Source organism: Tupaia chinensis, unplaced genomic scaffold (assembly GCF_000334495.1).
Source record: "Tupaia chinensis unplaced genomic scaffold, TupChi_1.0 Scaffold146584_1, whole genome shotgun sequence".
NCBI lineage: Eukaryota > Metazoa > Chordata > Mammalia > Scandentia > Tupaiidae > Tupaia > Tupaia belangeri.
This window is the reverse complement of record NW_006206439.1, coordinates 740,767-753,935: the sequence shown is the minus strand read 5'-3', so window position 1 is coordinate 753,935 and position 13,169 is coordinate 740,767. Positions and strand designations below refer to the sequence as shown.

General features: G+C 47.2%; 1 protein-coding gene across 1 annotated transcript in view; it reads left to right on the top strand.

The window, feature by feature from the left end:
• ITGA9 (integrin subunit alpha 9) overlaps positions 1-13,169 on the top strand; it is a 172,601-nt gene that overhangs the window by 148,409 nt on the left and 11,023 nt on the right. The window contains exon 13 of the mRNA XM_014584346.2: positions 9,966-10,085. Within this exon, the coding sequence (XP_014439832.1) occupies positions 9,966-10,085 (120 nt within the window). The remainder of the gene's footprint in view (positions 1-9,965; positions 10,086-13,169) is intronic.

Here is a 13,169-nt window from a genome sequence, read left to right as displayed (position 1 = left end):
AGGGATGCTCCATGTCAAAATGGCGGGATGCATATGGAGCCAGCCTGGTTGGAAGGGTTCCTACAGGAACAAAACCCTGAGGGACCTCAGTGAGATCCGAGCCCTGCTCCTCTCTGGGTGAGCAGGAGGTGAGAACGTCATGGCCGGGATGAGTAGGATCTCTGAATGGGCGAGGGTGCGGGTTCTTAGGGCTGAGTGAGGAGCTGGGCGCCGGGAAAGAGCGTCAACCGTAGACCTTTGCTCCTCTTCACGTGGGGCAGACACCCATCCGACCACTCGTTTCCGTAACAGGAGCTGAATGGCAGGATGCTGGAGTTTTGGACTTCTTAGAATCTTTTTCTGGCAGGTCCAGTCATAGGGGTTGGCTTCTCTCATTTCCTCCCTGCTTTCTGGCTGTTACACTGCTGTAAGTTAGGCCTTCGCTGGGAAGCGAAAGAAGTCACTCCCTGCTCGTTGTCATCCTCTGGTTTCAAAGTTTTATCCAATGGGCTGGCCCTGTAGCACAGCTGTTAGCCGCTGTGTAGAGAAAGCCAGATCCCACATGGCAGACGACGGTTCACATCCCAGCCCTGACAGCTTGAAAAAGCCAGCGTGTGTGCTTCCTTGTCTGGAATCCCAACAAGTTGGAGACATGGAGGACAAGGGATCGCAGCACGACCACACCTCATGGAGGGGGAGTTCTCTCGCTCTCTCATCAGCACATACATTCTCTGGCAATTTCATTTTTTTAAAAGAATTCTTTTTATTGAACTTTGATTATTTATTTGTTTGTTTTTAATTTGGTCAGAGAAGGACAGAGTGAGAGAGAGAGGGAAAGTGAGATAGCAAGCTGCCAGGTCCAGGACTCAAACCATGGTCAGCCATGTGGGAGTCCAGTGTGCTTAACCGCCACACCACCTGCTGGCTCCCATTCTCTGGCAATTTTTTTGGTTTTTTTTTTTTTGGAGAGGTTTTTGCCATAGGGCACGTGCGCTTGCCAGAAAGACAGAGAGACAGACAGAAGGTGAGAAATTACCCCCCAGGGGGGATGGCCATGCCACAGTCCCTTCTCCTCCATTCTCCTCTTGGGATCTTGGGCATGCACACACACACACACTCAGCGTGAGTTTAAGCCTCCAGGTCCAGGCCTCGAACCATGGTTGACTACATGGGAGTCCAGTGGCGTAGCCATTACTCCAACTGCTGGTCCCTCTTGGGCAGTTTTTAAAAAGTAAAGTAAGTGTTTATAGAATGAAATACATGCCCAACATGAAAGGTTGGGAATCTTCTGGTAGACCCCAGTGTTAACACGGAGTAGCTAATGAGCATACTGACAAGTTTCCTGCAGGTGCAATCCCTTGTAGAGATGAAAAAATATGACGGGGCACATCGCCTGTCTCAGTCTGACCTGTAGTCTGTCCTTGGAGGAGGACATCGTTTAACTTCTCACTGTTGGACTCTGAGTCAGCGCTGTTTCCCTCAAAAACCACCTCCATTCTGTGCCATTCCATTTTAAGCACCGTGGCGACATTTTCATTATCAAGGGTTCTCAGGAAGAGGCTTTTTTTTTTTTTTTTACAGTACTCCCAAGAAAATAATGAACATACATGGGAATCCCACAATACCCCTTCCTCCCTTCTTTCCGTAACTGCCTTTTTGATCCATGAGCTAAGATGAATTTCTACAATCTGTTCTCAACTTTCCTGGCAGAAAACAAACATCTTTTCTGAAAAGGAATGTTTGCCTTTTTAGAACAAACACACCAGTCCCTCGTGGTTTTCTGAGTGCCTGGCTCTCTGTCAGCCATCAGTCTGAAGGGGAATTTCCATAGAGACTAGCACCAAATTTAAATCAGAGAAAATTTTACTAGATTTTAGATTGGGGGGGGGCCAGCAGGTGGCATGGTGATTTAGGCGGCTGGACTCCCACATGGTTGACTGTGGTTCAGATCCTGCACCTGGTGGCTTGCTTTCTCACTTTCTCTCTCTCTCTCTCTCTCTCTCTCTGGTCAAATGAAAATAAATAAGTAAGGTTAAATAAAATAATTATTAAAAAAAGATTTTAGATTAGGCACCAAATAATCTGACCTTATAATATACAGAAAATGTATTTGTATCCAGTAACAAGCCAGACATGGGTGGGAAGAGGAAAACCATCTGATTTTTTACCACTTATTATGTATACCTGGGAGTAAATTTAATTGATAGGGAAATCAACTAATTTTTCTATGGTTTATGTTTTTTGGGTTTGTTTTATGTATGTATGTATTTTAGAGACAGGGTCTCGCTGTGTTTTCCAGGCTGGTCTCGAACATAAGATCCTCCTGCCTTAGCCTCCCTGGGATCACAGACATGCTCCACCACACCCAGCTTGTGTCATTCATTCATTCAGTTTTAGTCTTTTGCCATATTGCACTTATGCTTACCAGAGAGAAGCAGAGAGAGGGAAAGTAAGAAATCACCCCCCCATGGGGGATGGCCATGCCACAATCCCTTCTCTTTCATTCTCCTCTTAGGATTGTGGGCACGCACACACACCTGCCCGGCATGATTTTCAAGCTGCCAGGTCTGGGACTCGAACCACAGTCGGCCATGTGGTAGTCCAGTGCCTTAAGCACCACGCCACCTGCTGGCCTCATGCATTATTTTATGCCATGTTACTAGTAGTGCTTTACAGCGTATTTGAGTAAATAACTAGAACGAGGGGCCAGCATGTGGTGTGGTTAAAGGCACTGGACTCCCATATGGCCAACCATGGTTCGAGTCCCAGACCTCTCGGCTTTCTCTCCCTCTCTCTTACTCTGTCCCTCTCTGGTCAAATATAAATAAATACAGTAAAATAATTCTTAAAAAAGAAAAACTAGAATGATGTAATAGATTCTTGAGGCATTTGCCTTTGTTATTAATAATAAAGTCCAGGGTGCTTCCCAGGGCTGTACGTTGGCATATGTCAAGACCAGCCACACCAACCTCATCTGGCTTCACGAAGACCCAAACCTGGGAATTCCAGGGGAGTGTGCTGTAACTGCAGAATCTAACCGCTGGTAGTGAGATACCCGTAATATGTTGAATGCCATGTCCAACCCACTGACTTTTCAGGGAATGACTAGAAGCGGAAGGAAAAAGGACAGAAAAATGTAGTTGGGGGTCTGCAAAAATCATAAAACTAAGAACAAGGGGTACATCTAATCTTGCCCTGGACAGCTGGCCCTGAGGGAAAAAATGGAATTCATCTCAAAGCACTGCTTCACAGAAGAAAAGTGGGGAAAGCTCCAGAGACTGAAGTTCAGCCCTGTTCATGCAGCCCTAGACGGGTATCAGATGAGGTTGGGGGAGAGAGGATTTCTTGGACCCAGAAATCTGAGACCCAGGATGAGCAAAACAACTTAGCAAGTGTGTGTGTGTGTGTGTGTGTGTGTGTGTGATACATACACTCACACATACATACATACATACATACATACATGGATATATATATATATATATCCATATATATTTTTAATTTGCTACAGAGTACATCTGTTCACTGGAGAGAGACAAGAAAGGACCCCCCCCATGGCGGATTGTCATGCCGCACTCCCTCCCTGCTTCTCCATATTCCACCTGGAATTTGGGGCATGCACACACATGCACCCAGGGTGTGTTCCAGCCTTCTGTGTCTGGCTCAAACTGCACAGCTGGCCCTGTGGGATCCAGCTGCCTTACCTACCATACCACCAGCTGGCCTGGCAAGCCACAGTCTTGAGAAAACTTAAAATGTTTGTCCAAAGATGGTTGAGAAATGTTTTTGCTTTTTGTTTTGTTTTGTTTTAAGAAATAATGTTTTTGGGGGACCAGCAGGTGGCATGGTGGGTAAGGCACTGGACTCCCACATGGCTGACCGTGGTTCAAGTCTTGGACCTGGCAGCTTGCTTTCTCATTTTCCCACTCTCTCTCTCTTTTTCTCTCTCTGGTCACAATAATAATAATGATGATGATGAATAAAATTAAATGATTCTTTAAAAAAAAATAGTGTTTTTGAATGAGCAAATTTTCCTTGCTAATCTGTAGGGCAAATGTTAAGGGCCTTACCTTCTTTATGGGAGCCATGTATGTCTAGGGAGCCATTCACCTCAGTCATGAAGCCTACGGCCAGCAGTGCTCCTTGTCCCCCCAGTGGGGACAGAGTTCTTCACTTTAAAGAGGCACCAGACATTCCCCTGTGCCTTTCCTGGGTTAGGCCCTGCATCCCTTCCCGTAGTGAATGGAGTCTTCTGATGCTTGGGAAGAAGAGATGATGCCGGAGATCTCACAGTGACTGAGCCAACGGTTGGGCCCAGTATCTGGGGCTCATCCCCTGGGCTTTCTTTTCCTTCTCCCTTGAGCTGCTCAGCCACTTGGGAAGGCACTGAGCCTCTTTGGACAAAAATGCCTAGACAGAAGTGAAGTACCTGGAGTAGAAGGGGATCCATGGGTTCGTTTCATAGCATCTCTGTCGAGATTGCCCAGTGCCCTGGAGCCGCTCCAGCCGCACCTCACCAGGCCTGGCTCTTCTCACCCCAGCTGGGACTTCCCCTCCCAATCTGGTCACGCCCCAGAACAAGGCCTCCGGACACAGCTGTGCTTTCGTTGTAAATAACCTGCCTGTCCAGCACGAGTCGATCAGGCAGCAAGGTCCATCTTCGTGTGCTCTCAAGCCATCTAGGTTCCATTCCCGGTCTCGGCCCTTTCAGGAAGTCAGTCCTGAAAGTCTGACTTCCATGTCTTTTGGACTTTTCCTCTGTGAAGAAGAAGTTCTGTACCTCCTCTTGGGAATCAGGGAAGCCTGGGGGCAAATGTCATTTACCTCATCTCCTCGCTATGTGACTTTGGGTGTCAGGTGAGTTCTTGGAACCTCTGTTTCCTCACCTGTGACATGAGAGACCTGCTTTGTACCTCCTGGCATTGTCGAGGGTTCAACAGCACCACTGTGAGCTCTTCAAAGAATGGATGTATGCCCCCCTCCAAAAAAAGAAAAAGGGACCAGCAGTTGGCATAATGGCTACGTCGCTGGACTCCCATGTAGTCAACTGTGGTTCGAGTCCCGGACCCGGCGGCTTAAACACACGCCAGGCACGTGTGCGTGCATGCCCAAGGTTAGGCCAAAAGGTCACACGTGTTCTTTCAGTGTCACACTGGGCCTTCCTCAGCCCTTTCTCTGTGTGTGGCCTGGGGTACAGCATTGTCCCAGGGGAGTATATTTGAGACAGAGAATCTCAGCCTCTTCCCCAAGACTCACTGATTCAGAATCTGCATCTTTTTTTTTTTTTTTTTTTTTTTTTGGGAGAGAGAGAGAGATTTTTGCTATAGGGCACATGTGCCTGACAGAGAGACAGAAAGTGAGAAATTCACCTTCAGGGAGAATGGCCACACTGCCATCCCTCTCAGGCACACACACACACACGCACCTGGCATGAGTTTTAAGTCGCCAGGTCCAGGACTCGAACTGTGGTCGTCTACATGGGAGTCCAGTGTTTTAACCATTATGCCATCTGTTGGTCCCCAGAATGTGTATCTCAACAAGGTTCTTCAAGCGATTCTTATGCACACTAAAGCTTGAGAAGCACTGGTCTGTCAGGCCTGCCTACCGCTGGAGGGCCCAGTTCTATGAAGTTATTCATTGACTTGGAGAAGGCATATGTTACACATGACCATTGCCAGTAAGGATAAAAATGATTTATTTGACAAAAAATAAGATCCCGGCGGTTATATTTTATTGCCTCTAATGTATTTGCCAGTTTTATATCTGATTTAATAATCCAATTTCAGCACGCTCTTAATTTTTTTCTGTGACTGTACATTTTTTTCCAGATTCTTCTTTGGAATAGCTTTACCATCCTGCCGATTCCCTAAATAATGAGTTAAATACATTTTTGACATGGATTCACTGCATATCTGTATAAAAGTCCTGTTGTTATTTTGTTTTGTTTTGTTTTGTTTTAGAGAGATGTTTGCTGTAGGGATGAGTGCTCGCCCGAGAGACAGAGAGACAGAAAGCAAGAAGTCACCCCCTCAGGGGCAATGGCCATGCTACAGTCCCTTCTCCTCCAGTCCCCTCTCCGATCTTGGTCGCGCATGTACATGCACCTAGTGTGAGTTTTAAGTCGCCGGGTCCGGGACTCAAACTGCAGTTGACTTCTTGGAGTCCAGCAACATAAACATCACACCATCTGCTGGACCCAACAGTCAGGTTTTTAACGTTTTTATTTTTAAAAGAATTATATATTCATTTATTCACTTATTTATTTATTTTCATTTGACCAGAGGGGTGGGGGAGAGAGAGAGAGTGACAAAGCAAGCCGCCAGGTCTGGGACTCGAACCGCGGTCGGCCATGTGGGAGTCCAGCAACATAACCATTATGCCACCTACTAGTCCCTGCCATTTTTTAAAATTTACATTTAAAAAATTTACATTTAATCAGTGCACATATTCACGGCGTACAGCATGGTTTTTCAGAGCAAGTGTGCAGTGCATGTCAGTCAAGTCAAAGATGTTGCCATATACATCATTCTCAACAGATACCTTTCCATTCTTGAGGCTGATCAATGTTTTTTCCTGCACCCTCACCCACCCTTCACTATCCACCCACCGCTCCTATACAGTCTCCAGTATCTACATTTGCTGTCTTTACTATTATATCTTCCAATCTTTCTGTCTCTGTGATAAAGTGCAGATAATCTGTATATATTGAGTGGGGACATACAGTGTGTCTTTCATGGTCTGGCTTGCTGTGCTTAGTATTTATCCATCTATGTTCACCAACTTTGTATCAGATAACAGGGTCTTCTCAGTGTTCTTCATGGCTTAGTAGTAGTCCACAGTGTACATATGCCATATTTCTTCAATCCAGTCATCTGTTCTTGGACCTTAGGTTGATCCTTTGCCTTAGCAATTGTGAATAATGTTGTAATAAAAATGGATGTGCAAGTGTCTTTTCCAAGAGAATGTTTTCCTATCCTTTGGATACATACCCATTTTTAATAGCTCTGTGATATCCCATTTTGTGACTGACCATAATAATGTCCTTATCTATTGCCCTATCTATTACTAGAGATTTAGGATATTTCTAATTTTGCACCAATATAAATAATTCTATAGTGAACATCTTTGAGCATTAAAACCTTTTCTGTATTTTCTGTTTCTTTAAGTGTTTAGGTACAGATTTAAGAGATCCAAGGGTATGAATGTTTTTTAAGAGGAGCAATAATGGAGCTTGTCAAATGGACAAGAATGGAAGGGTGTTCCAGGTGGCAGAAGCAGCCCGTATAGAGGCAGGGGACTGCAGCCCCACAGGGAACACAAGTGTGGCTGCCTAGAACGTGAACACATGCCCTGAGAAGAGCTAGAAATGTAGGCAGGAGACCAGGTTGTGAAGAGCCTGGGATCCAGAATTAGGTGTTCAGTGCAGAGGGAAGCCATTGACAGTGGGAACTGAGAGAGGGACACAGTGGTGCCCATGTTTGAGAAAGACAACGCTAACATCAGAAATGCCTCCAGGGCTCCTGAAACACTGCTGGTGAGGACAGACTGGCCTGGACTGAAGCAGCAACTTGGGATGGAAACCAGAGGGTGCAGAGAAGCCATGTGTAGAGTGGAACAGGGGCTCGACCTGGAGCACCAGCTCACTCGTGGTGGAAAACCAAGAGATGGTCACATTTTTGTTTCTGGACGCTCTTGATTGTTTTGTCTTCAGACTAAGGCGTGACTTCTGGAAAGGAGGCCTGACTTCCTAAGACATGAGAATGCTCAGCTCATCACCTGCAGATGAGTTTATTACAGTCATGGTGTGAGGGAGCGGCTCGGCCAAAGGATAAGGCGCACATCCAAGAAGACGAACAGCGTCAGTGAGATCATAAAAGACAGAGCAACGCATTCCTGGGGGGTGACAGGGCCGGGCCGTGGAATTCACCAGACTAAACCGTCACGGCCACTCCAACCTCTGTATCCACAAAACCAGACCTCCTACACAGCTGGGCGGTCGTGCAGATTTCTGTGTCCCCGAGAAGCCATCTGGGTTAGCACAGGGACTGGGCCTTACAGCCAACCCACTGAGCTCATGGCCCGTCTCCACGATTCATTGTCAGCAAGAAGGGAGAGTAGACTTTATTACAGCCAGACCCTGGCACTTTGACGGGGCTCTCAGGCTTTCTCTTCAGGCCCCCATTTCACAGGGGAGGGAACGGAGAGGAGCTGGTTGCCAAAGGTTGCCCCAGAACCAGGATTAAAGGCGGCTCTCCTCCCTCCTGTCTTTCCCCTCTGCCAGTCGCAGTGCCTCATAGTTCATCTGTGTAAGACACTCAAGAAGTTCTGGTGTGGGAAGAGATTTGATCCATACCTTTTATAGAGACAGTAACCCAGAGACATGGCTCTAACAACTCCCATCCTTGAAGATAGGAATTGCTCATCTCACCAGGGAGAAAATAGGGGGCTTAGAATGATAGACTTCAGAGCCCTTTCGGTCCCACCTGCTCTGTCTCCCAGATGTTCTTCTCTCAGGGCTGCATACTGATTGAACATCGCTCTTTGCTTTAGCTCCAAACTGGCAGCCACCTCAGTGCCCGTCAACAGCAGCAGGGATTAGTAAATAGTCATGTATCCACACAGTGGAATGCTAGCCACCCATGAGAGTGGACGTGCCATAACGTTGAGAGAGAAAAGCCAGATACAGGAGTCCACGTGGTATCCTTCCACTTACAGCAAGAACAAAGCCAAAGGATGCTATTCGAGGCTGTTAGAAGTCAGGGTATTATTGGAACCAGCCCATGGTGTAATGGTTAGTTCCCTGGACTCCCCTTGTAATTGGCTGAGGTTTGAGTCCCAGATTCGGTGGCTTAAATCTCACGCCACGTGTGTGTGCATGCATGCCCAAAATCCCAAGAGGAGAATAGAGAAGGGATTGTGGCATGGCCATCCCCCCATGGGGAGTGATTTCTCGCTTTCTTTCTCTCTGTCTCTCCAGCAAGCGCACACACCCTATAGCAAAAGTCTCTCTAAAAATATGTCTCCAGCAAGCGCACACACACTATAGCAAAAGTCTCTCTAAAAATATTAAACAAAAGAAGTCAGGGTACTCTTGTGGGGTTTGTGACTGGACGGGAGGGTGAAGGGGATTTCTGGAGAGCTGGTGACACAGGTGCCTTCAGCGTGTAGTATGTGAACACATGGTGAGCTGGAAGGATATGGACATTTTTCTCTATGTGTATTAAACTTCAATAATTGTTTAAAACTAAGGAGTAGCCAATGATGCGCAACCTCAAAAAGAGTCCCCCTTCCAGCAGCGATAGCGATGCCCTAAGAGTACTCTCTGTTTGTCGCGGTGGCTTCTGGGTCAAGTGCTCTGCAGGAATCCTAGATGCATTATCCCTTCAGTTCCCTGGAGAGGTCCTACCCCACTTTACTGATGAAAGCTGAGGTGTAGAGAGGTGAAGTACCTTGTCCAGTGTCACACAGCTAGTGAAGAGGTACCGCAAGGCCTCATTTCTATCCCTGGCACGGTCTGCTGTGTTTTATAGGCAGTTTTCTCTCATGGGTCCTCAGGTGTAATAGGAAGGCATGGTTTCTGGTCTGCCTGATTTCCCTTAAAATAATAATCTGGGACCAGCAGGTGGCATGGTGGTTAAGGCACTAGACTCCCACATGGCCAACTGTGGTTCGAGTTCCAGACCTGGCAGCTTGCTTTCTCACTTTCTCTCTCTCTCTCTGTCTCCCTCTGGTCCAATTTTGTAAAAAGATAAGTAATAATAACAAAATTAAATTAATCTTCAGGTGCCTTCTTTTGGGTGCTAGTGAAAAATCTATCAATCCACGGCCAGGAAATCCACTCAGCAGAGTCCTTTCTTTTTTTTTTTTTCATTACAGTAGTCGGGACATTTCTTTCTAGTTCACCCAGGTATCAAGCACAGGCCGGGCTCCTTCGTGCTATGCTGCTTTCTTATGGAAAACATTTTCACTTTCACGTTGCCCCCTAGGTGGTCTTTGAAGCCTTGCACAATCTGGAGCCCCGAGGCTACGTGGTGGGGTGGATCATCGCTATCAGTTTGCTGGTGGGAATCCTCATCTTCCTGCTACTGGCTGTGCTGCTCTGGAAGGTGAGTCTGACTGTCACGGGTCCCTATGGGGACCCACTGTGGATGCTCAGGTATGTCTCTCCAGGGTGGGAGCACCTCGGGAGAGGTTTTCCTGCTACTATTCTGTGGTACAGATCCGGGCAGGGCAGTGTCTCCTTTAGGCAAGAAATGGAATCTGGGCTCCTCTTGAAGCCGTTCACAGCAGCAGATAAGGACCACGTTAGGGAGAGCAGAAGTCTCAGCCCTCTTCTCTGGCCTTCCCTAAGAGAGTCACACCACCCCTGGAACAGGACGATGGGAACCTGACCAAAACAGAAGTCTGGGGAAAACAGCTGGGCGCGGAGGGGCTTGCTGTTGACTTAAGGAAAGAGTAAAAAGGGAATTACAGAACACGCTTTGTTCTTTTCCCTCATGGCATATGAGAAAGGTTTCCTACCTGAATACACAGGTAACTGAGACAGGCCGTGAGGGTAAAGAACCACCCTGGTAGCTACGTGGCAAGTTCCCCCAACCCCTTTCTCCTTCAGAGAATGGCGCTTGAGGCAAGATAGGAAAGATGCATTATATTCCCTGATGAAGGAGGCAGGCCAAGCCTGCACCCAGGGTCCGGGTCACCTGCAAATGAACCACCCAGGGAGTAGAGTTGCCCTGCACCCTTCACCAGGGAGGACCTCCTCATCCTTCAGGTCTCACCTCAAGCATCACTCTAAAGGAGAAAGAGGTGTCCTCCCCTCAAGTCCAGGATGATTTTTGGCCCCACATGCTGAGGGATCTGGCGTCCTTTCACTTCAGAACCTCTGTATTCATCAATACTGGTATCAGAGTCATTATCCAATAGGAGTCTGTCTCTTCTACTGGGCAGCCATGTTCCAGGACAGTGGGACCCATGTCGGTCCTTGTTTCCACTGTGTCCCCAGCAAGGTCTTCAAGACACCAGAGACTACAGCGAGGTCGTCCTGACACACAAGCCCGTGCCTCACGAATGTTCCCAGCTTGGGACCAGCAGTTAACGTAATGGCTATGTTGCTGGACTCCCACGTAGTCAACCGTGGTTCGAGTCCCGGACCTGGTGGCTTAAACTCAGGCCGGGCACGTGTGCGTGCATGCCCAAGATCCCGAGAGGAGAATGGAGCAGAAGGGATTGTGGTGTGGCCATCCCCCCTGGGGAGTGATTTCTCGCTTTCTGTCTCTCTGTCTCTCTCTGTCTGTCTGGCGAGTGCACGTGCCCTATAGCAAAAAAACCTCTCCAAAAAAAAAAGAAAAAGAAAATGAATGTTCCCAGCTTCAAATGCAGGTGGCAACAGCCTCTTGGGTTTTTATGCATGGATATTTCAAGTTTGAATAATCCAGTTTCGGAGGATTACAAAATAATACGTATTCGTTGATTAAACCTGAAAACGTATCCGTAAGGAAAAGAATTATAAAACACCTGGGAGTTCATATCCCAGGAATTACCGTGATGAGAACAGTATTGCCTCTTCTTGACCTTTCTCGTTGCATAAGTAGATACAGATCAAGCATTCTCATAGGATCAACTCAGTTTTGAGTAGTATACTAATGCAGTTTCCATTGGTATACTCAATATAGTTTCAGGTGAAGACCCTTTACAAAGTGGATTTAAATTTTTTAATAGAGATTTTTGCTATAGGACACATGTACTCACTAGAGAGATAGAAAGTGAGACATCCCTCCCCAAAGGGGATGACCATGCTGCAGTCCCGTCTCCTCCATTCTCCTCTTGGGATTTTGGGCATGAACGCACGCATGCCCAGCATGAGTGTTACGTCACTGGATCCGGGACTCGCAGTCAACTAGGTGGGAGTCCAGCAACATAATCATTACATTATCTGCTGGTCCCTGAATTCAGTTATTAATCTGGGGGTAAAAAAGTATAATAAATACATTCAGAGTATCCAAGAAGTCTAGAAACACAGGAAAAACAATCCTGCAGATACTGCAGAGGCGTCCCTCCAGGACGTCCTGGCTGTTAACTGCGCTGCTGTCCTGCAGGCTTGAGCGTCACACCAGTTAGCTACGCCGCGTAGCCAGCTGCCTAAGCAAGGACCTCATGCAATCTTTACATTCTCCTGTACAGACGTGTGGTCAGGGATCTAGGCAGGACGTGGCTGGGTGATCCTTCTGCTCCATGTGGCATTGAGTGGCATTTACCTGGTGGCTCAGCTGCAAGGTAGAGTGCAAGCCAGCTTCACTGTCATGGCTAGCACTTTGGTGGGGCCAGCTGGCGGCTAGACTCAGCCAGGGCCTCCTCCCTCTCCCTGTGGACGCAGAACCTCCCCGTGTGGTCCTTCCAGCCGAGTGCTCTGACTTTATTTGGTGGCTTGGGCTCCAGGAGAGCACGTACAAGCTGCCAATTCACTGACGGGCTGTCCCAGAACTGGTGTAGCATAATTCCACTCTGCTCTGCTGGTCAGCTAAGCTCAAGGGAGGGGACGTCAACTCCGCTTCTCAGCGGGAGCACTGGTAAAGGCTTTGTGGCCATCTCTGACTTTGGGGAAGGTAGTGACAGCTAAGTGACCATATATGAGTTTCAGAAATATTGGCAAAATCTTCCATCTCTTCTGGAAAAGTCCCCATTACAAAGGAAAGTCTACCTCATTAGGATTGTTCTATTTTAAAGTGGGTGAAACCTCATCTCTCTCCTGTAGTGTCATAGATTAAAATCACAATTGAACTCTTTCGCAGGAAAAGGGGGACAAAAGGCAATCTTGGTGTGACATTCTTCTCAGGGTGGGAAGTCTGTCAGGCAAAGTCATAGTGTCCTATGGCAATGTGAATGGCAAAATGGCTTTCTTTAGGAAAAAAACATTATCGGGACCACCAGATGGTATAGAGGTTACGCCACTGTACTCCCACGTAGTCAACTGCAGTTCAAGTCCTGGACCTGGTGGCCTAAAACTCACACTGGGCGCATGTGCGTGCATGCCCAAAATCCCAGGAGAATGGAGGAGAAGGGATTGCAGCGTGGCCATCCCCCCAGGGGGACAAGTTCTCACTTTTTGTCTCTCTGGCAAGCACATGTGCTTTATACCAAAAATCTCTCTTAAAAAAGGAAAAAGAAGACATTATTTTCTTTCTATTTTTTTT